At 32.9% G+C, this 27,849-nt stretch overlaps 1 protein-coding gene and 2 long non-coding RNA genes across 4 annotated transcripts; all 3 read right to left on the reverse strand.

The window, feature by feature from the left end:
- Positions 1 to 112: 112 nt before the first annotated feature.
- Positions 113 to 2,961, reverse strand: LOC123692042. Its single transcript, XR_006751470.1, has 5 exons — positions 2,748 to 2,961; positions 2,466 to 2,481; positions 2,040 to 2,135; positions 917 to 960; positions 113 to 257 (listed from the first exon to the last, which is right to left on the reverse strand). It is a non-coding gene; the product is annotated as an uncharacterized LOC123692042 (long non-coding RNA).
- A 602-nt stretch (positions 2,962 to 3,563) lies between these two features.
- LOC123692038 lies at positions 3,564 to 5,616 on the reverse strand. Its single transcript, XR_006751468.1, has 5 exons — positions 5,517 to 5,616; positions 5,403 to 5,424; positions 4,527 to 4,571; positions 4,092 to 4,159; positions 3,564 to 3,683 (listed from the first exon to the last, which is right to left on the reverse strand). It is a non-coding gene; the product is annotated as an uncharacterized LOC123692038 (long non-coding RNA).
- Positions 5,617 to 11,578: 5,962 nt separating this feature from the next.
- Positions 11,579 to 24,965, reverse strand: LOC123692006 (transcriptional regulator ovo-like). Of its 2 annotated transcripts, none has more exons than XM_045636607.1 (4): positions 24,597 to 24,965; positions 14,103 to 15,838; positions 13,332 to 13,757; positions 11,579 to 13,198 (listed from the first exon to the last, which is right to left on the reverse strand). In XM_045636607.1, exons 1-4 carry the CDS (start codon positions 24,754 to 24,756, stop codon positions 13,013 to 13,015), a joined length of 2,508 nt encoding a protein of 835 aa, XP_045492563.1. In that variant the 5' UTR covers positions 24,757 to 24,965; the 3' UTR covers positions 11,579 to 13,012. The 2 variants fall into 2 exon arrangements, with proteins under 2 accessions (XP_045492563.1, XP_045492565.1); XM_045636609.1 differs by having other exon boundaries at positions 14,160 to 15,838; positions 24,597 to 24,964.
- Between the last annotated feature and the right edge of the window lie 2,884 nt (positions 24,966 to 27,849).

A 27,849-nucleotide genomic window follows, 5' to 3' on the forward strand; every position in this document is an offset into this window, starting at 1 on the left:
CAGTTTTTTAAATCTTGCTTATTGTTTGGTTTTTATTGCATTTTCATATTTATAAATAACGTTATGTAGATGGGGTAATTTTTGGGTTTTAATAAATAAATATGAGTTTTATTATTCAAAGATTCATTTTATTTTTATTTCCTGTAATCTCAGATATTATTTTTATATATTTTACATATTTCAATTAAGTAAGTATCTAAAAAAATGGGGAAAATGTCCAATAAATTCCGCGTTGTTGTGTTTATTCATATCATACTCTGAAAAAGAAAAAAAAACAGCGTTAGAGTAGCAGGGCTCCTATTTCTCTGTAGTTTTTTAAAACCTAACCTAATCAACCTTCGGATTATAGTGACAAATTACTTAATTCATTCTTCATTTCTCTAGATATACTTAAGTAAAACAATCATTATTAAATATTTTTAGTGAAAAAACGTAATACAAGAACATTCGAGAGATTTCACAAAAACCTAGGGTATCTCTTGGTTTTCGTAAAATCTCATCCTGATTTCCCTGCGAGATACATACATAAAGCTATCTATAAAATTCAAAAGGATAATTATTTTTCATATTATGTTATTTAGCTCAAATGTTCATTGGTGACATTACGACCAACGAAGTAATTTATATGAGTATTATCAATATATACAGGGTGGAAACCTGAAATGAATTCAAAATTTCCACCCTACCTATATCTTCTTCTTAATATATATAAATCTCGTGTCACAATGTTTGTCCTCAATGGACTCCTAAACCACTTAACCGATTATAATAAAATTCGCACACCATGTGCAGTTCGATCCAACTTGAGAGATAGGATAGTTTAAATCTCAAACCGTTTTAGAGAAAGCGGGCGAAGCCGCGGGCGGTAAGCTAGTACATATATAAATTTTAAAGATAAAAATATTTGTATACTTACCATCCATGGTTTAATTACATCCTGCAGCATTTGCCCAAAGAAACCTAAGAGAGAGGTGTTTTTCAATTTTAATCAATAATTAAATATTGATAATTATGCTATTAAACAACCTAGGATTAATTAAGTTTGAATTGAAGAAATAAGATATTCGGACAAGGGTTTTCTCATACACGTTATTTCATATTTTTCACTAAAGAATAGATGAAAATTCCAAAGAAAAAGTTTTTTTTTGAATTTTCATTCTTTGCTGACATACAGCTATGCCCGATAGACTACAATCTACAATTATATAGTTACATCTTAAACTTTGTTTACTGTAAAAACGTCTACCCAACTAGTATAATAGTTAAATGAAAGTGTCATTGAATGGTTGTTTAGAATACATATTTACCTACTTAAATAAACAAAATTCAATAATGCTAGCAGGAGATTGCAATACCTACTTAAGGGGGTTGAATATGAGAATACTCTATGTCAATCGTTTATACCACACTAAATATTAAGTAACTAATTTTTCTATTTTAGAATTGTAGTTATAATTAATGTTTTAGGACGTTGTATTTTAGAAAATTTAACATTAACGACGATGATCTTGTAGGCAGAAAACTCCAGAGCCTCGGTCACCGCCGTAGAGTGGCTAGCTTATCGGTCTTCTATCGGATACACTTTGGTGAGTGCGCTGCGGAACTGCACGATCTTGTTCCGCCATCCCCGTTCTTCCATCGATCGTCGAGGCGCACAGATTCTAGGCATCGCCATATGGTGGACGTTCCATGTACCCGGACTAAGCGGTTCGATTCCACATTCTTTATCCGAACCGCAAGGGACTGGAACATGCTTCCTGAATCTGTGTTCCCCGACGAGTACAATATGGGGGTCTTCAAGCGTAGAGTGAACAGGTACCTTCTAGGGAAGCGCGTACCATCTAAGACCACATCTCAGCTTAACATCAGGCGAGATTGTGGTCAAGCTCTTCCCTATCGTCAATAAAAAAAAAAAAAAAAAAAAAAAAATTTGTATGCCAATTTGTTTGGCGAATTGTGTGGACTATGTGAACTCTGCATTATCACAATTCTAACAAAAAATGATTTGATTTAGAAATGTAATACTGCAGGCTACAAACCTGCGCCTTTAGGCGGTGAAGGTGTTGCAGGTAAGGAGGGTGTTGTTACGGCCGGTACGGTTGATGATAATATCGATGTGGGGTCTGTTGAAGAATCTGTAACATGTTTAACGTTTATTGCAGTATATAAATGATATTATAGATATATTAGTTATTTGATATAGATGATAGATGATATATGATGGGATTGCGATAGACAAAAATCCCATTTTTATTTAGACAATAAGCAAATATTGCAACAGTATTAACAAATAACAAAAAAAGCAAATAATGCAAAAGTTACTTAATTTTATTTTCAAAATCGCGTGCACTAGACTAGAGTCTAATGAGAAATAATTTTATTTTAATAAATATAATGGTAAATAGTTGCTTGGCTGAAATAGTCTATATTATTATCATGAATGTTGTTCAGAAGTTATTACTTACCCGCTGGCTTCGCAAACTGTAATAGAAATATAAATAATGAGTTAAAAAGAAAATGTTAAATTTATATTTAAAAACGTACGAGAAAGCAACTTTAGAAACAATGGAATGAAATTTAAAATATTCGAGAAACCTCTATACAAAAACATATTATACTCAAATAATTAATTAAGGATAAAATCTGATAAATACGTAATGATGCATATATTCATTAAGTTTATTAAATATGTATATTTTTTCTATTAATGTTAAAATATAAATAACAAATTACGAAAGGCTACTTACTGCACCTATGAACATCACTGCTAAAAGCAGAACGACAAATAGCTTTTTCAACATGTTTGGAGTCTTTATGACGCTCTCGGCAGTTGAATATTAGCTCTAAAGTAATATGTTGAGTTTATATATCACCGGTAGACGCAGCACAATATTATGTGAACACCTGAACAAATTTTAAAATATGCAGACGTAATACAAAATATTTTTGACACAGGCTTTGTTAAAATGTTAGATGACGTACCTATATGGTAAATATCGTGTAAGTTTTCCATGAAGTTATGGATTCGTCATCACCGTTTTGTTTATATAGAGGATGTCGTTAAATTAGAATACTTATAATTTATAAATATATATTATTATATTCCTTTAACTTCAAAGGGCGACTTGATGTGACTATTCAGTATTCTTAACAACGCAGTTGTGAAAGATGCCTTTAGTTTATTTTATTTCTATCTAGTAAGTACACTTAGATTAAGGACTGGTCGCGCGTAGCGCGCGCGGAGACCAATCCTTAATCTAAGTAAGTACATTTAAATGAGCAATTCGAATTTAATGAAGTTGTTTTTGTATAGGTAGGTACTTTATGCTCTTGCATTGCATACTTCATTAAACCTCCTGGTTTTAGGGGCGGTTAATCGATCTGGCAAGGATACAGCAAAGTTCGGTCACCCAGCAAATATTGCATTTATAAAAATAAATATCTAGATAAGCAATATGATTTTAATATTACCTAATTGTGTGAAATATTAACAGGTTTTTCTACGTGTTCTTACGTTTCTACTGTAACTAGGTGAAATAAAATATTTCATTTCAAATCAGGCTTCTTTATTTCAAATAATAATAGGTATGAAGATATGTTATTTTATTAGTATGATATTGATAGAAATAGCTAATCCAGAATTTATGTGTTCCCATACCCATGAACTGCATTGTTTAAAACACCTGGAAAAGAAATATGAGGTCAATTATATTTGTTTCATAAAATTATTTTTATTATCTATAAGTAGGTACAAATTGGAGTGTCTGTTTTCAATATTGAAATAGCAGCACTTTACGTAATGCACATTGACATATACACTCAAAATAATACATTAAAAATTGTCTGTCTGCTTGTTTCGGCTAATCTATGGATCTACTCGACCGATTTTGAAGGGCCTTTCAATAGCAGATAGCTCATGTAAAGCTCAAAAATAAGTTACTACTTGTTTTATAATTATAACTAGGCTTATTTTATTATTTCGTAGAAACAGCCAGTATCACATATATGTTACCAGATGTAGGACTTATTATAAATGGAGCAATAATATATGATTTTTAAACGCATTGTATGATTTATGATTGATTACTTACAGGTCTCATTACAGATTTAAGGAAATTCTTTGGAAGACTGAATAAATCCATTAGCGGTCCTTCGTTACCTGCAAAAAGCGGGAACAACAGTAATGTACCTTCATTTGCTTGAGGGTTTACATTTGTTTACAACCTCACAACGCCATTCAACGTTATAGAGAGATATTTTTAAATATATAAATTAGCTATCCTATTCTACCCTATTTTAACCCCTTGCATTGGCAGTATCTATCAAGATCGTAGCAGAAGCCTACATCATGCCAAATTTCAACCGGATCGGTCCAGTAGTTTGGACTTTGGGCTATGAAATTGCGCATTGATAGTCAGAAATAGATCAGACAATCCGTCCTCTATGTATATTTGTGTTTTATATATTATATAAAACATAGGAAAGAGAAAATATACAGGGGAATTATGTATACAAGAGTAACTAACCATTATTATTTGGGGTGTTAGGTTGTGCAGGTTTCGCTTGAGGATCTAAGAAAAATAATTGTTTAAATAGTGTTCATACAAAACCATATAGAGCAGTCTATAATTATAAAACAAGTATAAAACAAGTATAAAACAATTATAGACCATATAGAGCAGTGGTGGCTCAGTGGTGAGACCTCGGACTTCGAATCGATAAGTCCGGGGTTCGAGACCAGGCGAGCGCGCAGGAATTAAATTGATTTTTCAATTTATCTGCGCATGTTGTAACATCACCACTGCTCGAACGGTGAAGGAAAACATCGTGAGGAAACCGACATGTCGAAGAATTAAAAAGTTCGACGACATGTGTCATCCGCCAACACGCACTTGGCCAGCGCGGTGGGTTATGGCCTGTACCCTCATAGGAGGCCCGTGTCCCAGCAGTGGGAACGTATATGGGCTGATGATGATGATGATGATACAAAACCATTAACATGCTGAAGTAAAATGTAAAACTCAATATTACGATGAGTATACAATTTAGTATACTTATTGTGCTAAAGCTCACTAGCTTTATCAGCTCTATCAGCAAGCTTAATGCATGACGACTAAGTATTTTGGTACCCTAGGATACAAAAAATCTCAGCTTCGGCTGGCTTCGGCTAGCTTCATCCAATATTTTTTAAAGATATATCAGGCCGTTAGTAATTATTAATCGACGCCTTCTAGCGACTAGGTAAGGCTATATTCAAAGGCTATTGATAAAGATACTTAAGACAGGAATAGGAAATATTAATCAAATGCGATTTAGGTATCTCGTTTGCGTATTACTTGAACTTATTTTTTTGTCTTAATTATAAATATAGTTGTCATCAATAAAAACAGAAAATTGCTTACCATCAGCTTTAACATTTGCAATCTGTAAGGAATTTAATTTTTTTAAATGCCTGAAATGTTTATTTTTTAATGTGACTAAAGTAAGTATACAAAAAAAAAGAAAGAACAACTTACGTTGCCGAGGATCAGCGTTGTGATGACGAGACCGATGAAAAATTTCTTTAACATGTTGAGTTTATTGTAAGCTTATTTTTACTAAAGAAAGTAAGCCTTCTCGGCGGCATTCTAATATTTATATATACTGCAGGTTTGTATACATACATATAATACACACACACACACACACACATAAGGGCTCCCGCACACGGGCCACCGGCCACAAGCACAACCACAAAACGCCGCCGCGCCACCGGCATTTACTATATCTATATATACTATATTTATATATCTATATATTTACCGGTACTTTTCTTTTCATACATTTTATATGGACTCGCCGCACACGCTTTATAAAGCTTTTATTAAGCTTCTTAAACTTCTCGTGGCAGCGCTTGTGGCTGTCGCGAGTGGCTCGTGTGCGGCGATACTAAACATACTATGTAGGTATGCGTGAGTGTAATTTTCATCGATTAGGAGAAAAATCTATTGTAATAATTATAATTACTAGATGAATTTACATTCAAGTGTAAATTACCGTGTCATTACGGTGTCGATAATATGTCGATAAAGCGCATTATCGTTTTGTTTAAACATTTTCAGACAAATTGAGGCATGAAAACAATCTTAAGCATTAGGTACATAGGTCCTCATAAAAATAAAATCCCGATGATATTATTTGATTTATGTACTTAATTGGAGCTAAAGATTTGACTCCGGTACTTCCTTTTTGTTCTGGATTGACACACTCATGCTGATTATCAGTTTTGTTGGTAAAAAATAGCTAAGTCAATTAACTAGTGAACGCAGAATTTGGTACTCATTTAGATTGGCTAATTACAAACTACTAATTAATTAAACAAGTAAGTAGGTACCTAACAGAATTTTGATGATTTTTTTTCTTACTATAAAGCTGATGTCTGCCGGTTGGCCCTATTCAAATTAATTTATGTACTGACTATTACAAGCGGTTTAGTTTTTTTTGTTAAAAAATAATTATTTATTTGCCGCCGCATATAGAGAATTATTCCTGATAATAACGTCAAACTCTATTTAAAATTTTTATTTGCACAGTAATTATTAATTATTATTTGCACAGTATATGAAAGACTGTGAGTCACACCAACTCTTATTTTAAAATTACCTACTTGTCTCATAAATTGACAATGATGATGATTGTCGACAACCATATGAAAATCTGAGACAAAAATAATCGTATAACTAATGAGTATTTTTTTCGTAAAGTGCCACTCATAATTCGATCAAGCAACGTGTTGTTAAAATTGACCAGGTGTATTGGCGCAAGACCAAGACCAAGACCAGGTGTATTGGCGCAAGACCAAGACCAAGACTGGCTAAGTCTCGTCTTGTTCTTGCATTTGGGCAACACTATTTCCAACTGATCTTGAATATCCATGTATTATTGTAAGAAAGCCAGAAAGAAGTATAATCAAAGCTGTAAAAAATATAGGTACAAGAAAAAATATTTCTCAGGTCTTACAGGATAACCTTCAACATTGTCTTTGTGATCTTTTTCATTAGATCCATGACACGATCTTTGCGATGTGGATATTTTGTTGTGACCACAACGCGTTATGATTTTGAGTTTAATATTTATATAACATGCATAACAGTAGTTCATTAAAAAAAAAAAATGACAAAATTAATTGAAAGAACACAATAGGTTATATAATTCAAAATCTTATAGGTATTTTATGTCTAAGCTAAATTTTGCTAGTTTACAGTAGGTAATTGGATAGTGTTAGTCGTATGATACCAGAACACACATACTAAAGACTTATTGTATTAGAAGGGATGTGTTATATTTGCATAAGTTTCCACATTATTATGAACAAGGTCTTCTCTCGTTGGAAACGAAAACTGGAACATTTGGACAATAAGTACGATTATAGTCACTGCGCACTTCGAAACAGCACTAAAATTGAAATAGTACATCCCGTATACAGATATTTGGGGATCGTAAACTTTGAACATTTGAAATATTTCCTCTGTTAATTGAAGGGTGTCCTCTGAAATTAAATAAAGATTGAATACTTAGTTATCAAATTGTGATTTAAACAAATATGTATGTTGTTGTAACTTGTAAGCATATTGTTAATGGATGGAGATAAGTCTTGGGTTGCGCCGATTGTTAACATTGGTGTTCCGCAGGGATCTATCTTAGGACCGTTCGTTTTTAGTATATAGGTATATTAATGATTTTCCTTATTATTCGCAGGTTTAAAATAGAACTGTTTGCAGATGATACCTCATTATTATTTAATATGGATAGAGATGACACAAATTTTGTCGAAGTAGGTAAACTTCTCTTTTACGCATAACCATAATTGGTTTAATGAAATAATTTTACAAGCAAACAAACAAACTCTTCAGCTTTATAATATTAGTATACATGATTGTATATATGTATCATCTGCACTGTTTGTGCACATTTTGTAACTTACGCAAAAAAAAAATACTTACCCGATAAATTAGATTCCAGCATAACATACGCACAAATCTGTTGCGTTTTCCCGATTTGCGTCAAAAACATATCCGCGAAGATGCCACAGACAAATTTGAATAGCCAAAGTATACCAACAGAAATTAACACAACTGTAATCCGTAATCCATCAACTACCTTGAAAAAATATTCATTATGATTACATATAATATACTATGCAATATTTTCAAATACCTAAGACCATGTATGGAACATTTAATTTTTAAAGAAATGTGAATGAATACCTATTTCTTAATTATAATTAATCTATATAGATAAATATGAATCTTAAAATGTGTCTCTAAGCGTAAAACTGTGGTAAAACTCGAGAACGGCTGGACCAATTCGGGTATTTTTTAATTTTTGTTAAGGCACAAGGATGGTTATATTATTATGGAGATAAAAGCGTAAAAACAACACAATAACGTCTGCCGGGGCAGCTAGTGTAAAATCATAATAATTAATAAGTGGTTCATTCGTAAGGACCTCGGACTTCACATCGATAAAAGTCGGGGATTCGAGCGAGCAGGAGATAAAATTAATTTTTAAATTTTACCACTGCTCGAAACAGAGAATCAAATTGAGTTAGGTATAAATGTTCTTAATAAAATTATGTGTTACATTCACAAATTGTGACTAAATAATTGGAAACAACTATAAATACGATATTATAACTAAGTATACATACCGGTATAATTTTTAGGTAATTTATAATGCCGTGTGCCATTACAAGCGATGATGCTAATACAAAAAAAGTCCCAATGAGAATCTGTAATTAAATATAATTTAAAGACTTATAAGGCCAAGAAAATATTTAAGTAATAAATTATAGTGAACAGAATTTCATTATTTTCTAATTAATTTGTAAATATTTTGTATAAAAATAATGCTAGCTTAGATTATGTTGTATTTATAAATAATAACATCATCTAGGTACTTACCACAAATCTGTATGATATTTCAATATGGCGAATAACTATAAATACTAAGCGAAACACTTGTCTAACTTTTAGCTTATCTATAAGTTGTACTTTAACTAAATTATTGAAGTCTTTTCTCCAAAAGAATCCGTCGAAAAATAAAACGTTTTGTGCGAAGAGTTCATAGTTTACATTGCTTTCCTTTGTTAATGCTATATTTAAATAACGAACTCTCAAGGATAAAAATAGGTACACAGCAAGCAATATATCCAAGTATACGTAGGAACAATACATATTAATCACTAATAAAGTTCCAATTATTGTAGTTGAAATAGATGAATTTGTAGTTATTACAAGAGTTACGGCTGTAATTATTGCAACATTCGTAATAACAAACACATAGAAAATAAATCCCCTGTGGTCTATGTTCCTCATAAATTTAGTTTCCTTTGCACCAATTAATATATCAATATCAACGCAGATATTAAAAAGTTTAAGAAGCGCATCTCTCCTTATGACACCCACGTATACAAAAATAGACACAGAAAATAATGTTATCATTATTGCTATAACAGCTAATGGCGCTCTAATAAACTGTATAAAATACAAAGCCTTCCAGGATATAATCGTCCCACACACAATAGTTATAAAGGGCAATATAAACAGTTTTAAATTAGTTAAAACGTTACTTGTCCTTTTAAATCCTGTGTTATTTGTAATATACAATAGATATAACAGTGGTAAGTAAGGGGCGACTGCTTTTATTCTATCAGTATGCTCTTTTATTAATTTTTGTTTGATCATTATGTGCAGCTTTTACGTACGTATATGAGGGAATGTGAAGAAAAATGTAGGGCTACATTTTATAATTATATTGATAGATTACTATCAGAATTCAATTAGTAAAGCAGTAAGCCCATGAGGTTAAATTAAAAATACATCATATTATGTCAACGTTTATAGGAAAATAATAATCGAATTTCAATAATAAAAATATCAATTTCATTATGTTGCTCATAGTTAATGTATTTTCACTTTTTCTTTATGTTGCTTTTTAACATTCTGTTTGTATTATATACATTGGGTAGATTTATAAAAGCTATGTAGTGAATCTACCTATTATTAATCAAAATTTTAGTTCTTCATTAATTATTATTAATGAAAGTTGGTTCGGAGACCCAGTCAAAGAGTGAACTTCTTACATAATATGAGGGAAGTAAGAAAACGACGATTTGAAATTCTACTATAGTTAACTTTAGAGATCAGCTTGAAGTGATCCATAGCTACCACAGACATTAAAATTTTCACATTTTACCGCAAGATCACCTAATAAAAATCCTTTTGAATTAGTTTGGGCAATGTCATATTATAGAAAATTTGCCTTTAAATATTTTATAGCCAATTTTATGTTAATTGTTATTTATATATTTAAACGAAAGTAATGAGCACTTTTTAGATTAAAAAATGAATTCAGCGCATAATTTTCCACATAGAAACTAACGTTAATTAATAAATATCTAATTAGTTTGTGTCAAATAAAATTATCTTAACATAAATTTGTCATTTTTTATTAAGTATTAAATAAGGATTTCAATTAATCTTAGCAAATAAAGATCCTTCAGGGAGTTATCAAAACTTATATAGCAATTTATAAACATACATTTGTAGAAAACATAAAAAACATGTGTGTCATTTTATACCTACAATTAAACAATCAATACGAAATGAAGATAATAATATATTTGTGAACTAATTATCATTATTATTTTTCAATTTATCTGCGCATGTTGTAACATCACCACTGCTCGAACGGTGAAGGAAAACATCGTGAGGAAACCGACATGTCGAAGAATTAAAAAGTTCGACGACATGTGTCATCCGCCAACCCGCACTTGGCCAGCGTGGTGGATTATGGCCTGTACCCTCATAGGAGGCCCGTGTCCCAGCAGTGGGAACGTATATGGGCTGATGATGATGATGATGATGATGAACTAATTATAGGTTTGAACTGTTAATTAGTCCGACATTAATTTTGGAAATAAGGGGTCTGACTGCGATTGATAGCTTAAAGTACCTATGAGAAACTCATATCATATTCTTTGGGTAAATTAGTGTATTTTGACTATTCATTTCTGAAGGTCTGGTTCTGAAAAAGTCTAGTTATTGGAAGAGTAGGTAAGTAAAAATGTTTGAATTTTAAATAATAGTACATTTCTGCGAGTTACTTTTTATCACCATTCAAAATCAAGCTTTCTCCTTATTTATTATTTGTGACTAAATATTTTATACGTAGTATATCCCACAGACTATCATAATTCACCGCAATTTGGCGGTCAAGGGTTCAAAACTCCGGCTCATGGTTTGGGTTAAGCCATATCGAAATATAAATAGATGTTTTGCATTAGATTTGGAATGTATTTTATCAAATAATATACTAATGAATCACGCGCAATCATTACGAATTACAAAAGTGTGTTTAAAATTTCAGCACTAGCGCAGCGATCGAGGCTGGAACAACGTTCAGGTTTATGTTTGTCCCGTTAACAAGTATCTAAAATTTTGGGAATCTTTGTCTTAACAGCGCCATATGAACTACTCTACTATTGTAGAGCTTAATGCAGGTGTTATAATTCATAGGACCGAAATAAAACCATATATTTAATCATGATATTATATTATTGCTTATCAGTACAATGTAACAGATTGTTTCTAAAAATATGAAACTATAACTTTACATTGCCATCAAAATGCTAGTAAATGCAACCGATAAGTAGTTAAAATTAAGGCATTGCGCTATCACAAGATAATTGAGTGTAACCAATTACTGTTGATAAGCCAATATATACGCTCAGATCAAAGTATTCTTCGTACAAAATGCTATAACAATTTTCATACAAATTTATACAATATTCTCTTTTTAGAAATCTCATAAAGCTAATAAGGTACCACTAAAATATTTTTAAAATTTACTACTAATATATAAATTTAGTAATACATATTTACAAATTTTTCATTAAAATCCACAAGCTTCGCTGTGAAAGCGCAAATGTACCGAAATTGAGCATCATAAGTTCTTAAACTCTTAATTACGCATAACACGTGCGTTATTTCAATTACACTTTGTATATTCTATTATGTAATAACAATCAACGCATTAAATAACTTAGCATAATAGATAATTCTTACACACACTCACAGCACACACTGTAAACCAATTATTTTTATAATTTAATCATATAAATACTCCTAGAAATGCATTTAAACTTGGTACGACTTAATGTGAGCTCTGGGCGAGCGTTCACGTATAAATTTAAAAATTTTGTTACAAAATAAGTACCAACAAAAACAAACATAACGTATTAAGTACACATTAAATTGTGACATGAATTGTGTTATCATTTTAATGTCAATTAGAATCTAATATCACTAGAAAGGAAAGAAACGAGATTCCTTAATTGAGTTAATTACTATCGAGGCGTATTAAAACGCACTCGAAGTATTATTTTTTTTAATAATGAATCGGACAAAAACGTCATCCGGTTCATAGATTGTTTCATTTCAATTCAGCGATTCATAATCTCGCTATTAGCACCATCCACTATGCATTCTATTCTAACTTACGCTGACTTGAAATGAAACCGCAAATGTGTTATTATCATAAAACTTACATAGGTATCTTAAAAGTCTTAATTATTCTGCAGCTACATCTAAACTTAAGACTAACCCCGTACCATCACCAAACATTGCACATAATACCCGATACTTTGATTTTTTAATTGCAGTCATGCCTAACGCAATAGGCTAATGGAGTCTCCTCTGACTGTTAAAAAATTAAGGTATTTTAAAAAGGAGACATGGCTCCCATATTAAAGTTGTTAATAATATTCCTCAATAATCAGGAGATCTACAGTTAGCTTGGAAGACAGTTTTCTTTATAAACTAAATCGTGACAGAAGACACACAACATGCACTGGGATCGCTTTACATTCTTTATAACCAACGGACGGAATAAATTCGTATTTTTTTCAGTATTACAACATATTTTTAGTAGAAATCTTGAATATTATTTTGTATTTAAAAACGTCTTATTATTAGTTGTGGACTGGCATAGGTAATTGTCCTAGTAGTTGATTTGCGAATGTTGCGTTTGTGAACTTGAAATGTCGTTTGTCGTAGAACTTGAGTAAGGCTGGAGAGTATGGATGTTGTTTTTTAAGGTGCATGTAGTGCTCTTCGGGTTCGGAAGTTGTGTGGCCGCATTCTTCGCAGACGTACATCTGTAAATGAGATGTTATTATAAGATACAAAAATATTACATATGTAATAACTATGGAACATTGTTATATGGGATATATTTAATACATGTCTTAGACCCTTAATTATGAGGAAATATTTAAGAATAATACCCACCTTAGTCCTCCTCTCTTTATAAGCATATGTATGTTGTACGCCATGAACTTTCAAACAGTGAGATTCTAGCGAACATCTTTGGGTGAAAGATTTTTCACATAGATTGCACTTGTAGGGTCGGACTCCAGTGTGAGTTCTTGTGTGTCTTTTTAAGTCAAAGGTGTCGTTGAATCCTTTTCCGCAAAACGTGCAGAGATACCGTTTCACGTCAGAGTGACACTTCATGTGACGGTTTAGCAGCCTCTGCAAGCTAAAGTTCTTTGAGCATACTCTGCAGACGAATTTTGTGGGATCATCTTCGCTTACTAATACTTGTTTATTCTTCTCCTCTTCTCTTTGTCTGGCATTTGCTTCAGTGGCTAGAGGATTTTTTACACCGTGACCTCCGTTTATAAATTCTAATGGCAGTTCAGCAGGAAGGCCCAACTGTAAAGAAAAAGTAAAACTTTTAGTATTATTGATGTTATGTTTGGACAGCTACTTATGTATAAGTATTTATTCGTCAAATTATAAAGCTGAGCGATATAAAAGACAGCTGTCCGTAGAAAAAAATGGTAGGTACGTAAATAAACAAGAATAAAGTTGCAGTAGGTAAAAGCATAAGTTGATTCAGGCTCAGCGTTATATATTAACGGTATTGTACATTCAAATTTCAATGTCATCGTGATGTTCCAGCAAATACATATTTACACTTTTTTATTTAATTGTGTCGAAGATGACATTGAATGAGAAACGATTGAGAGCTTCGCCTTAAAATCAAATAATGCTTACCCTTTGTTGCAAGATTTGAATTTTGCTATCGGCGACTGAGCCTTTCTTCACACTTACAGCAGCAGCAGGGCTTAAAGATGAGTTCTCGATGTGGTTGTTGCCATCCAAGGAACTGTTGCCTCCAGGTGATGGTAGTGAAACTCCAGTTGGTGAATCCAAATCCAAGGAATGACTAGTGAAAGGGAAACCAGGAGATAGTATTTGTTGTCTTTGTTGAAGTTGTACATGAATTTGTAGTTGTTGCATTTGACCTTCGTTGTGGGGTAAGAGTGCTGGATTAAGCTGCATTAATAAATCTGGTCGTTCCTTAGCAAATCCATAAGAGGAACCTTGTTCTTGGCTTGCAAAAGCAATGTAGTTTGCTTTTTCGTAATACTGTCTGCTTAGGTTTACTTGTTCCGCTAAGGATTCAATATCTACACCATTGTGAACAGAATCAGGTGTAATGGATGAAGATTCTCGGATTTCTGAATCTGTTATTTGTTCAACGTGATTGTTGAGAAGGCTAGCAAAGTCTTCGGTAGAGTCAGAAAGATTACCTAAAATCCCTTCATTAGAAGCAAAAGTTAAGGTTGTATAAAATTGATTGTTGTCAATTACATCTTCACCCATATCTACAACCATAGAATCATCGAAATTGTTACTGTAATTACCGATAGATCCAAGATTTTCTAATTTATTTTCAATCCGGTCGTAATCAATTTCTTCATCTTTCAATGCAATTCCATAGTGCGCGTTTTGCATTAAAGAATATTGTTTACTTTGTTCTGGGAAATTTGTGTTAGCATTATCTGTATTTTCACAATCCATGTTAAAACCATTTATCATATTAAATTCGTTTGAAAAGTTACCGTTTGCATTAAACGAACTTTGTCCTCCTTTGGTGTTTGGTCCGAGTGTTTCATAAAAGGGTGGAAGGCTGCCTGTGGGCGGGCTGTTAGGTCCATAATTTGATCTACCATCACGACCATTACCACCGCTACCAGATCCGCCACCAAGCGCTCCTCCACCTCCACCCGAAGAGGGGGCTGCACTGCCAGCACCTGAGCTAAAACTTCCTGACCCACCGGTACTTTGTGAACCAGAATTTGAACTATTGCCATTAGTTGAGCGACCATGGCCTGCGGCAGCGTTGATAATGCCTGGTAATTTATTCCCAGGACAATTTCTTAATACTAGTACTGGTCTTGCCAAAATACCGTTAGCAATTTTGGAACTGCTGGTTCGTCTTTGTTCTCTTATTTTCTTTTCGGTTTCTTCGTCTTCAGTCTCGCCTCTCTTCTTAGCTATTGCGTAGTCTATTGGCTGATCTTGTTCTGGTTCTGAAGGAGGTAAAGTAACTGGAAGACATACATCAGATAATTCTTTTTTGTTGTTTTGGAATTGTGATTGTGATGGTGTTCTTTGAATAACTGAAACTTTTTGGCATGTGACATTATTATCAATACCAGGTGATGGTGTAGCTTCAGGTGAAGGTGAATTCCTAGACGGAAGAACAATTGGATCGGCTTGTAATACATCTTTTTCTTCCTTTATTAAGGGTTTATCTTCAACTTTTTTGCTATCAACTGCTACAGGCAAATATTGTTTTCTTTCTGCTTGAGTTAGGACATGACCTCTGTGACTTCCGTAAGGAATTTCACCCCCGAGGATGGAAGATATGAATCTTCTCGGCTCTTTAGTGCGTCTTTCTTGCGATGTTCTATTTCCATTGCTTTCGCCGAATACGTCGCGATCTGAAAATAAAAATAATATTTTTAAAAGAACTGTAAATAATTTAATGTTAACTAATAAAATATTAACTATTTTCCGTATAACGTATTCGTGTAGCGTCGATGGCATAAGGCCTCGTTGACGTCACTGGTATGTGCCTCCATAACGGTAATGCTCGCCTCCACATACACACCCACATATATACTTTTATGTGTGCGTATCGCATTATTATAATTGGCATACCATAAAATTACCAATTCAGTCTCGTCCTCTCCCAAGCACATCGCAATTTTTGTAATTTTATTGTTTGACTATTGAGATCATTGTCGAAATTATTACTCAAAAGTTATGAACTATGACTCTTCTCTGTTTTAATTATTTCCTTCTTATACGGGACTTAATATTATTATTACTTTTATATCTACGAAAGAAGAAGGTGAATTAACTTTCGTGCTAATGTTATCTATACATACATCATATTTTAAGGATCATGTGTATGCCGAACGCGAACGTAAGAACTAAACTTTTGTTTTTGTTTTGTGTGTTTTTAAGTTATTTATTCAATTATACTCCAACAAGTTCAATCAAGATTGTAGAAACCAATTATAGTTAAAAGTGAAAGAATTTAATGTCAATAATGGTTCATCTTGAATCTGTAGACATAAAACATGCGTAGGTAGTTAGTGAAAGTCCCAAGGTTGCATCAAACGGGTTCCTTTGCCCTTTCTTAGCTTTTGTTAGGGATCCAAGGACGAGGCCGGCATTGTTGAGCTCTTTTTTACAGTCTTCGTAATTGTATGCGGCCGCGCAGCCAGGCGTGACAACGCAAACTTGAATTTTTGAACCCCCATCCATATAACACCATCACTGACAGTTATCATTGGTCACAGATTTAAAGAATGAAATTGAATTATTTTTACAAGAACTAAAATTATGGAAATGGAAATATTGAAATCATTTAAATGTAACATCATGTCTGTTTCTAGTAGGTATAAACGGATTTGTCTAGACTCTAATGTGTCTAGCATTTATCCTCACCATTTACCTACCATACATCGTACTATATTATTTAGCATTGAAGTCATTGTTAACGAGGTCTATTTAAAAAGTGCGGTTTTTATTCTAAAACGGTAAGTGAAGGCCCCGTAATTACCATGTCCATATCTATTCAGTTACTCTCTGTTTCCTGCCAAGAAACTGTATGTATAACCTTGAATACGAACACTCATTATTTGGCTATTAAAAGCAGCCTTCATTGGTCGGTTTTGGCAATAATTAGATATTCTCGGGCGGAATAAATTTGTATTCACATCTCAGCTAATTAGTCAGTCAGATTTTGGTAAACAGGTAGACAAAATCATAAAATGATAGCTTTGATAGTTTAGTCACATAATTTCGCTACGTAAATCGAAATTTTAAATGATGATTAGAATTTAAAAATCCATAAACTAATTGCTTTTTAATTATGGTCCATATTTTAGCTAAATAAAATTTGCGGTTCTAAGTTATTATATTAGATGTAATTACTGGAACATTTATCATTGGGAAAATGCCATTCTAATAGATATGCCAAAATGATTAATTATGGCACGTTGCTGGCAAGTCGTTATAATGTTGGACTTGCTGAATGTTGCTAGCAAAACTTGTGAAGTAAAAGACGTCAATTTAAAACGGGTACTTCATTGACTTTACAAGAAATGAATGTTTTAACATTTTCAAGTTTATTATGACAAAATGTTTCACATTCAACAAGGCAGTTAAGCTAGCAATGTGAACATCAATAAAAAAACAACGCGTCGGGCCAGCAGGCAACTAGCATGTCCTTGCTTCTCGGGGTTATCGGACGCTGTTAGCATTTAACGTTTTAAAAACTTAAGACAGCTACGAAGAACCGCTCCGGACGAAGCACATAAAATTCCGTTGAGGCCTTTTTTCCATTAACATAAGTACCGATAGCACACGGTACATCGGGATCGCACTGCCCGCCGAGGATCGGTTAAAGGTCGTTGAGAAGGACATTTTTTGTACTGAATTATTTATCATGTGTACGGTCGTATATTAGTGTTCATTAGTACCTGCGTCTTTTACGCTGATACTGGTTAAAAGTTTATTATCTATTAAAAGAAGAGGCTTTTTATTTTAATCCCGTATTTTCGACTCTCAAATAATTGTTTTTTTTTTATATATTATCTGTAAATAATTTTAAATTTTCCCAAGCAAACAGTTTAGATACTCTGAACTTACCGACCTAAACGCTACTTCAGTGACAAACTTGCGGCTGTACTAAAGAACACATAGGAACTCCTATTATAAATTTAAACGCTCTTTTCTATAGTTGAACTTTTCCAATAAAAACATTCGCATACAAAAAAATATCATCGATTTAGTGTTTCGTTTCTTTAAAATGAATAGCTACAAAAACTGTTCAACAGTTTATTACTTTGATCACAACGTGAATCACAACCAGATTTGGCGAGGGTGAATGACCCAAATATGTTTAGCGAAGTGTTCAAGGCTAGAAGTTACTAATTTGGTGTGTTAAAAAACTTGTATCTATGAAGGCGATCAAATGATTTGTTTTCGTGGTCAGCCCGCAATTACAGGTTGTAGGCTGCGCTTGAATATAAAACACGTTTATAATTATGTTCAACCGTTATTTTTTTAAGAAGTATTATTATGTTCCCACACATTATATGTGAATAAATATTAATAGAAATAGATTATTGTTATATGTTTGTGCGAAATTAAATTATGGTATAATGGACCAGATCGATTTATTTTTGCTTTATGATACATATATGCATGCTTAACTTCCAACTATGAAAACACATTTTTGTGTTGAATTGTGTAAAATACATAAGACAAATTATTGCATAATATAATAATAATTCAAATATTCTGAATTTACATTGAATTGACACCCTAGTTCTGAAACATGTTCTCGACAAGTTCGAATGAGGCACTGTTCAGGTATTATTTGGAACAGTCGTACATTGTCCTTTGTAGGCACCGTAGGCGTTATTTGGCAAATTACTCTAAAATACCTACACGAAATGATTATCTTTATATGGCATGACAAAACAATAGAGATGACCTTATGCTCGCTATGGGTGCGTGCGAAACGCTCACTATACTGTTTATTTTTATTGCCTTAAATGTTTATAGTCCACATATGAAAACCTTGTCCACTCCAACGGAATATGTCAAGATGTCTGCTATAACCGTACTTTAGTCATACTTTATCTATATTTTTAGAAGGATTATTTTTCGAAGCATCGATAAAAATGTCCAGTTCGTCCCAGGTGGTCCTTAATGTGTTTCGATATAACAAATAGCTCAAACGTCGAAAACATCATTCAAACTTGAAATAGATAAAAGGTACTTTTATAGATGAAGAATTATGTAGATATATCACTTTATACATACTTGGTTTATAATATATCGGTGCAGTAAACAACATAATATGGCATTACGCAATACAAGTTCTAAAATAATGAATACTTTGAATGCCTGTAATGTATTATTTACCTACTTCATAACGTTTCAGTGATGACGAACAATATGTGCACATACATAGAGCGTGATTTAAACCGTTGTAGCGTATATTAAAATTATTATCATATATCTCAGCCTTATATTATACTTTTTAAATTGACGACGCGGTTGGCGCACTGGTAAAGTAACTGCCTACTGAGCCGACGGTCCCGGGTTCGATCCCCGGTCAGGGCAAATATTTGTGTGATGAACTCAATTATTTGTAAATAATGAATACTTTGAATGCACGTGTATTATTTACCTACTTCATAACGTTTCAGTGATGACGAACATAATATGTGCACATTCATAGAGCGTGATTTAAACCGTTGTAGCGTATATTAAAATTATTATCATATATCTCAGCCTTTTAAATATAGAATATTATACTTTTTAAATTGACGACGCGGTTGGCGCACTGGTAAAGTAACTGCCTACTGAGCCGACGCGGACGGTCCCGGGTTCGATCCCCGGTCAGGGCAAATATTTGTGTGATGAACTCAATTATTTGTTCTTGGGTCTGGGTGTTATTATCTATATATATATATTTATTAAATATTATATTTATCGTCGCCTAGTACTCACAACACAAGTCTTAATTGAGCTTACTGTGGGACTAGGTCGATTTGTCTAATAATGTCTTATAATATTTATTTATTTAAATTATTGCTTTTACTGTAAGTACCTAACAACTCAAAATATTTAGTTAGCATCGTTTGTCTTCAGCACTATTTTATAGGAGATAATGCGATAACCTATCTGATATTATAGTGCTATAATAAATACTAATCAAAACCTATTTAATACTAGATTTTATTGTTTCCGCAATATACGCAATTGGTTACAGTCGCTTCTTTCCCACAATCTTAACGCGTACCGTACGCGTAATGACTTCAGTGCTCGTGGATTTTTTTTAAATTACAATATGTATATACAGAATAAGTAATTTTATAAAATAATATAAAACAGAATAAGCCTGCCGTTGTTCAGATCGACGTTCGTTAAAATTTTATATAATCTAATTATCCATATTTGTATTGAACATCTGGAAAGGACGCGCTATAAACTGTAGTTGGTGAAAAAACACAGAATGTACATAAACAAGCAGATGCTTTTTAAAATTGGCATGAGCGATAATTAAAAACTGGAACCCGCATCTCGTGCGCTAACGAAACCGGTGTAAAGAGAATATCTTGAGACATGTGTGACCAGTCGTTCCTAGAACACTTCACGAGCCATGCCCAGGACTGAGCAAAAAATTAATGGCGAAATATTCTAATCGCCTTAAGTGGGTCGCTTTACTGATTTTTTGTCGCTTTAAACTTTTAGCTAATGATAATTACTTTTTTATTAAAGCATACTATGTACATTATATTATCTACCCATACAATGGAAAGGAAGTTTCTGCTGAAGTATGTATGTAAATTGAAAATTGGTTAGTTACATCATTATACTTTTGATTTGAAACTAAATCCTATTTTACAACAAATTAAACACATCACAATATTACCAAAACGTATACCCAAATCACAAAATATTAAGTATCCTTCTCAGTAACAAGTAATGTAAAGAAAGAATAATTGAAAGATCCCCGATTAAAGTGCAATTGTTTGGTTAAAGTCATTCCGAGAACAGTTTTGCTCCATTATGAATGTAATCGGAGTATTTTTATCGCAAATCTTTGTAAAGGTAAATCCTTAAAAAGGCAACTTCAATACAATGGCTGGACGATACAATGGTGCTGGCGGCCACATGGTAAAATTTATTTTCCTTTTGGTAATGCAAAAAGATTCATGTTTTTTTACTGATTGTAAACGGTTCACCGATATACGAGATGCCTACTGTTTCAAGGGAATTTTGTTCATTCACTTCGTATGATTCGAATTGTACAGAAAATTAAAGAATTTACCATTAATTAATTGATAATATAACGATTCAGGTAATTGTGTGCTATATATAGACACTAGCTTTCCGCCTGCGGCTTCACCCGCGTTTTCAAAGAAAAACCCGCATAGTTCCCGTTCCCGTGGGATAAAACCTAGCCTATGTTACTCGTGGATAATGTAGCTTTCGAATGGTGAAAGAATTTTTAAAATCGGTCCAGTAGTTTATGAGCCTATTTATTACAATCAAACAAACAAAGTTTTCCTCTTTATAATATTAGTGTAGATTAAGAATACCTAGTCTTATTATTTAAGTTCGGGGCATAATTTTAAGTTTAAAAAGACCTGCATATTAGATAGAGTACCTACATGCTATTTATGTTTTATTATTATACCAGTTGCTCCAAGAAAGGTTATATTGCGAACGAGTTTCATATTTTTAATATGAAAATATAAAATAGTGTCATCAGTATAATTAAACGAAGGTATCATAAATTAAATAACTTAATGTTTAATTCACATGAAATATTATATTGGAAAATCTTAAAACAAATTCTTTCGAGTATTTTGTTTTTTGAAAAAATTTAATGTAGGTATATTGCGATTAATATTAAAGATAGAACTTAACAAAAATTTCAATTTATTATGAAATATATTTTTAAAAGTTGTCATACCACTTCAGTAAACCCAACGCTATTAGCGGTAAAACAAGTAAACTAACTTAATGCAAATTTAAGAATGTAATTTTAAAAGATGGCGATAATTAATAAATAAAGTAACTGTTTATTATTATGTAACCGTCTTCACGATACACTTCTACGATACGCGTTGAAGTCTTTTGTACTGATCTCAAATAGTTATTATTTGTCTAAATTAATATCATTAATTTTACTAAATTAAGGCAAATATAAACATAACTTTGATAGTTCTTTAGTGGTGTAAGTACATCAGAACATCGCCCAAATTTACATGCACACAAATTTTAAAGGATTTTTTTTTATTTCTGAATAATAGAATAAGTAGATGTTTGGTTAATATTATAAAAGGCTATATTTAAAATCTTACAATCAAATAATTTTTGTTTATTTTATTATTAACATCTTGGGGGAGATAAAATTCTCTATCACATATAGGTACATTCGAAATTAATCTCCAAAGGATACAATTCATTATAATCATCTATTTCTTATAACATTATATTATTCAATGAAAATAACCTAAATTGTAGAAAAAGAAAGAATGGAATAACTGTGAATGGTCATATACACTTGTCGGTATAAAGTACTTGTTGTAAGTTCGGTGCTCACGGAAGGTCGACACGACCCCATCTTGATCCCCTTTAAACTTTACCTTTTACATTGTGACCTTTCGTACATTCGCACCCTTTACTGCAGAAGCAGGTGTAGAATCACCTGTGTACCTAATTATGTACTGTTCATTTTAGTCTATTTATAATTTCACTTACAATAGCGATAAACTTCTATACGGGTACTCTGTAACGGTGCTATCGATTATTTTTGCTACATTAGTTAAGTACCTAGGTACTCGGTTGCTTGAAAACTATAAGCACAAACCATTAGTTGATTTTTTGTTTGTTATTCGCATCTCATGTGTGTTTACGTGTATATTTAAACAATTTTAATGTTTTCATTAATTTAAAAACTAGGATTAAAAAATAATATATAAGGCAGCTCCGAAATATATATAATATATATGTTGAGGCTCTACGGTATGAGGTTCATGCAATTGACCGCATTTAAATACATATTATCAGGAGATAATTAACTTGATCCTACTTTTATAAATCTTTTATTCTAGGTCAACTTTGCATGGTTTTAATCATGCCACTAAAAGTCGTGGGGATTTGTGTAATTATCTTCTACAGAAATTATGTCAATCACGAGAATTTTCTCATTAGTTGGCAAGCCGAGCATTATCTAATTGTGATGTTGAAGACGTTTTTAATAGAGATCGTAAACAGTATTTTCCAGTACCTGTTTAAAAGTTAATGTTATTGAAATGTCAAACAGCGGTGACTAACCTAAATACAAAGCAAGCGACGGAAGCGCTATTGTGCTGTTATCATTGACACCTCGCTCATAAAAGGTACCTATTCATACCTACCACGTGAACTTGACCATCTCTGATATGTTTTAATTACGTTGAAAAATTAGATTAAACTGACTAAGGATTCTCCTAATTTAAAATATTGGTAACATGAATAATAATATCATTTATGTTACCCATGTAGCATGTTTTAAAGATCGTTTAACTTTTCTTCAATCTTCGTGATACCTACCTACTGTCAGTTTTATTAATAAAATATCTTTTTCTAGGCCCGTAGAATTGTTTGGAGGTGACGTTCAAACAATATAGGATATAAGCACACAACGTTAAAACAGTTCTAAAACAACGGAAGTGCGCTTTTGTATAGCAATCATTGACACCTCACTAACATCGTCCGGTCAATTCCTGTCTCGTGCCGTGACGTTACTGTGACCATCTATAGCGAGTAATTGATTTATCTTTATATTTCTTTTGTATAGATAATAATCCTGATACGTGTGCCATAAAATTAAGGTGGAAATTTTCAAGCAAAATCAACAAGAAAATGCAAAATAGAAGTGTAAGGAACACTTGACTCCTGAAAACATAATAATATACAGTCCTAGGTTCTCCTCAAATCCTATAAAGTGGAAACATATTAGCACAGACAAAATTTTAGCACAACAGTGTGAGTAAACATATGGTGCAAAGACGCAAAAACCTGACAGTTATGAGTGATTCACGCTTAGTAACTACCCGACACCGTTAAAATCTTCGTTGACGTTGGGTTCGCTTGTCTGAACGAATATTGATTTATCTGCGGCAATATCAAATATATTTCATATAATATCCTTGATCTGCTAATAGTAAAATATGTTTTTGTATTTTGCAGTGAAAATAAATTTGAAACCTTTTACGATTAACAAAAAGCTTAAGGATCACGACAGTCAAACATGATCGCAGGTAGAGATGTTTGAGCGTTGTCCAAAACAGGATTCTGTTCAAGTGTGGGTATCCTTTTTTTGACGGAGTAGCCGTTATGGAGGAAGTGAGAATAAATGGTACATCTCTTGATACAGTTATGAAATTAATAAATAGTTATATTAAACAGGGCAATAATAAATATGAAAATAATAATAGCACGTGAGCGATTGACATTGAAAATGCTGCACGTAGGTATATTACAGAAGACCGATGAACATGCCATAAAAGGCGTCGTTATTCATTTAATTTAACAGGATGACAGTGAAGCATGTACAAAAAGATGTCTGAAGCAATGAATGGACGCATTATGTATATGAATGTTAAACTAACTCACCGCATTCTTTATCCTTCTTAGACAGGAGCGGAATGGGACCATCATCTAGAGGGGAGCCGGGGCACAAGGAGTCCGCTTTGCTCGCGAGCAACTCCTGCCCTTCTTGCAACCCGAGCTGCTGCTCATGCAGCCTCTTTTTTATCAAAAAGATTTTCGGCATTTTTAACGTCAATTAACACTGCACTCAATCCTTGTTTGTCTCTATCACAAAGTCTAATAGATCACCCCGTCCAAAATCTATAAACACTAGTTTGCATCGTAACACTGCACGATAGATTTCCTCGCGTCGCTGTTTATTTTGTGCGTAGCAAGTAGCGGCACAAGCGATACCGTTGGCCGCTGCGAAAGGACTGAGAACTAGTAGGTGTGTGGTGCGAGCGACACCGTTGCCTGAACAAGTCCGCCCGCGCCCGCGCCGGCGCCGCCCGCCGTCCCTTGCGCCCGCGTCGACCGCCGTACCGCCACCTCTGCACGCCATCATAAATACAGATTCCAGTAAAAGTGCTCGCATAGGCCTTCCCTCTGTTATACTAATAATACCGTTCTTTTCATTTCCTTTAGACTCATTGTCCTTCCTCACTGTGGGTATTCCAGTCCGGAAACATTTTCATTTTCAAAATTTCAATCTTAATTAAACTGTTTAACTATGCTAATTGCGTTTCATTATTGCTGCACATCAATTCTTCATATCATTAATTGTTGTCTGCGTAATGATCTGTATTAAGATTGGGAAAATATAAAGTTAATTTCCGGAAGGTTCAATCTTAAAGTAGGTATGTCAGTTGAATCACAAATTGTGAATCATTACAGGTCGGAGATTTTAATATTACATAGGTATTTTGAAGCTTTTTGCAGACTGATTACCATGCAGAATTTTAAATTTCTCTAAAAACCATAATTACCGTAACTACATAGGAATAATATGTTACTCAAATATTTACTTGTTTTAAATTAAAACAAAAATCATTGCATATTCATGAGTGGTTAGAAGCTTTTCTTCAGATTTCAGGTATAGACCCCGAAGCAGGTCGGCGGCGCTTCAATCGACAGGAAGATTAGGAGATAAAAGATTCTCTAACATAGACAAAGCAATCAGCGAAGGGTTTTCTTAGTACCTAACGAACTGGGATTTACAAAAAGAACTTACGGAATACTGCCTCTATAAATTTTACAACGACCATTGTTCATGCAGATTCAGAAATAAAAATTAAAAAAGCATTGTTCTTTCTTTTCAGTGGCGACATTCATTTCTTGTCGGTATATTTGAAGTTGTTTGTATTCTAACATGTGTTGGCACAATTTATGTAGATTGTAAAAATAACTTTACTTTTACCGTACATAGGACGATACTGATAATAATCGGGATATAATCCAGGAAATTTCAAACGCTGATTTAATTCTTTGGTATAACCACAATAAACATCCTGTAAGTAAACCTCCTAATTTCCGGAATTATGAGCACTTTCTTCGAGTAGATAATAATGTTAATCTTAAGGATTTGTTACAAGTATACTATTTACACGTATTTCACAGAATTCGTATGCAAGACTAAACATCAATTCGTAGTTGTTGGTCAGAATAAAAAAGGGATTACTTAGTCCAAGACAGTTAAGCTTCAAGTCTCGCGAAAACGGTTTTAAATTTTTTGTGTATATTGTTTGCTGAGCTTGAATCTTTTTATCCTTGGATGAGCACATTGGTCACTTCTATAGCTATGTTTTATGCTTTTCTTACAAGTGACGTTGATGACTACCTAAACTGATGATTTTAAGGTTCTTTATTTATTTATTTTTTGCTTCTTTATACATATTTATACGTCAATTTAAAATTGAGTGCTAGGAAGGTTGTTTTTGTTTTCGAAAATTTAAATTTCGTTTTGATAGTCTAACATGTTTTGGAATATTTAAATCATCCATAAATCTCTTAATAAAGAAGCTGCTAACGAGATCATAAAGTGTTGAAAGGTTGGTTTGTTTGTACAAAAAAGGCAAAACCATAACGTGCTTCCGAATTGGCCCTGTTTACTTTTTAGCTTGCAATAAAAAAATGGAGTTTTGTTTTCGCGCGAACTAATTTTTTAGAGAAGACCCCTTCCTCTTCCCATCTTTTATGAATTCTTTCAAAAGATTATTTGCAGAATTATGGTAGTTCGTCAGCAATTTGTTTTTTTATTATTATTAAATTCTTCCGTAAAATTAAATATGTTATGTTAATTCGAGGACGTATATTTTTCTTTAATATAACACGCCTATTGGATTGTAATTCATATGGACTTAATGCTTAACGCTAAGGCTAAACGTTAATAATTCAAAAGTCTTTCCATCCTTACTTTATCAGGTAATATCGATAGTTTAAAACTTTAAAACATGTTTCGCTTATTATATAGATGGGGCAAAGGGCGTCGACAGTACTCCGTCATGCATACCGATTTTCCCAATTCCCCAAAGTCGTCATTCCATCCTAGAACTGATATAAAATGTTAATACATAGTACAAAGGCACTTATTTATGTATTTTTTAGAAAAGATTTTACACTCTCCAACAGTATAAATAGGTTAGTATCCATTTCCAATTCTTTACGGTATTTACAGTATAAGCAGTAAAGAATATGGTTTTCTGACATGATAATCATGATACAAAGTAGTAGATAATCACCAATCAGCGAACATATCTAGGAGCTCAGCATCTTAGAAAAGATGTTCGACATTGCCTTGCATAAGTTTGCTACGGGTTAAAACGTTAAGATATGCCGTGATGTAGATGATTAATCTTCAATCAATCACGTTATTCTTTCTCGCAGCGAATGCACGTGTAGTGAGGTCGTGCGCTTGCGTCGTGCAACTCTTTGGTATCTGGCATCGAGTGACCATGAAGTTATCTTTGTGAGAAACCGCCATGATATGAATTATATTTTTGAGTTTGTTGGATGTTTCAGATAATGTTAACCTATGTTTTAGATAATTTTACAATATAAAAGAAGTTAGGTCATGTAGATACATAAAGGCAGAAAGAAAAGCGTATAATATTTTAGAGAATTACACATTTAACGAGACATAAAAAGTTATGTGTTTGAACTGTTAATACACAAGATCTAGGTGAGATTGAGCTTTGCGTGAATTAAGCTTTCGTTTTATACAAAAAATACGATTAAAAAGCGACAGCAAAGCTTCTTGTCAAAGCTGACATATTTCCTTATTACCGTCAAATTCCTCAAGCATACGATACTGGTTGTATAATTTTCAAATATTTGATTG

This window comes from Colias croceus, chromosome 5 (assembly GCF_905220415.1).
Source record: "Colias croceus chromosome 5, ilColCroc2.1".
Classification (NCBI taxonomy): domain Eukaryota; kingdom Metazoa; phylum Arthropoda; class Insecta; order Lepidoptera; family Pieridae; genus Colias; species Colias croceus.

Excerpts from the sequence above, each read along its gene's own strand:
- LOC123692006 (XM_045636607.1), bottom strand. The coding sequence starts at position 24,756 with ATGCCGAAAATCTTTTTGATAAAAAAGAGGCTGCATGAGCAGCAGCTC. Across the intron at positions 15,839-24,596 it reads TAAGAAGGATAAAGAATGCG|ATCGCGACGTATTCGGCGAA; the intron begins GTGAGTTAGTTT and ends TTTTATTTTCAG. Across the intron at positions 13,758-14,102 it reads TTCAAATCTTGCAACAAAGG|TTGGGCCTTCCTGCTGAACT; the intron begins GTAAGCATTATT and ends TTTTCTTTACAG.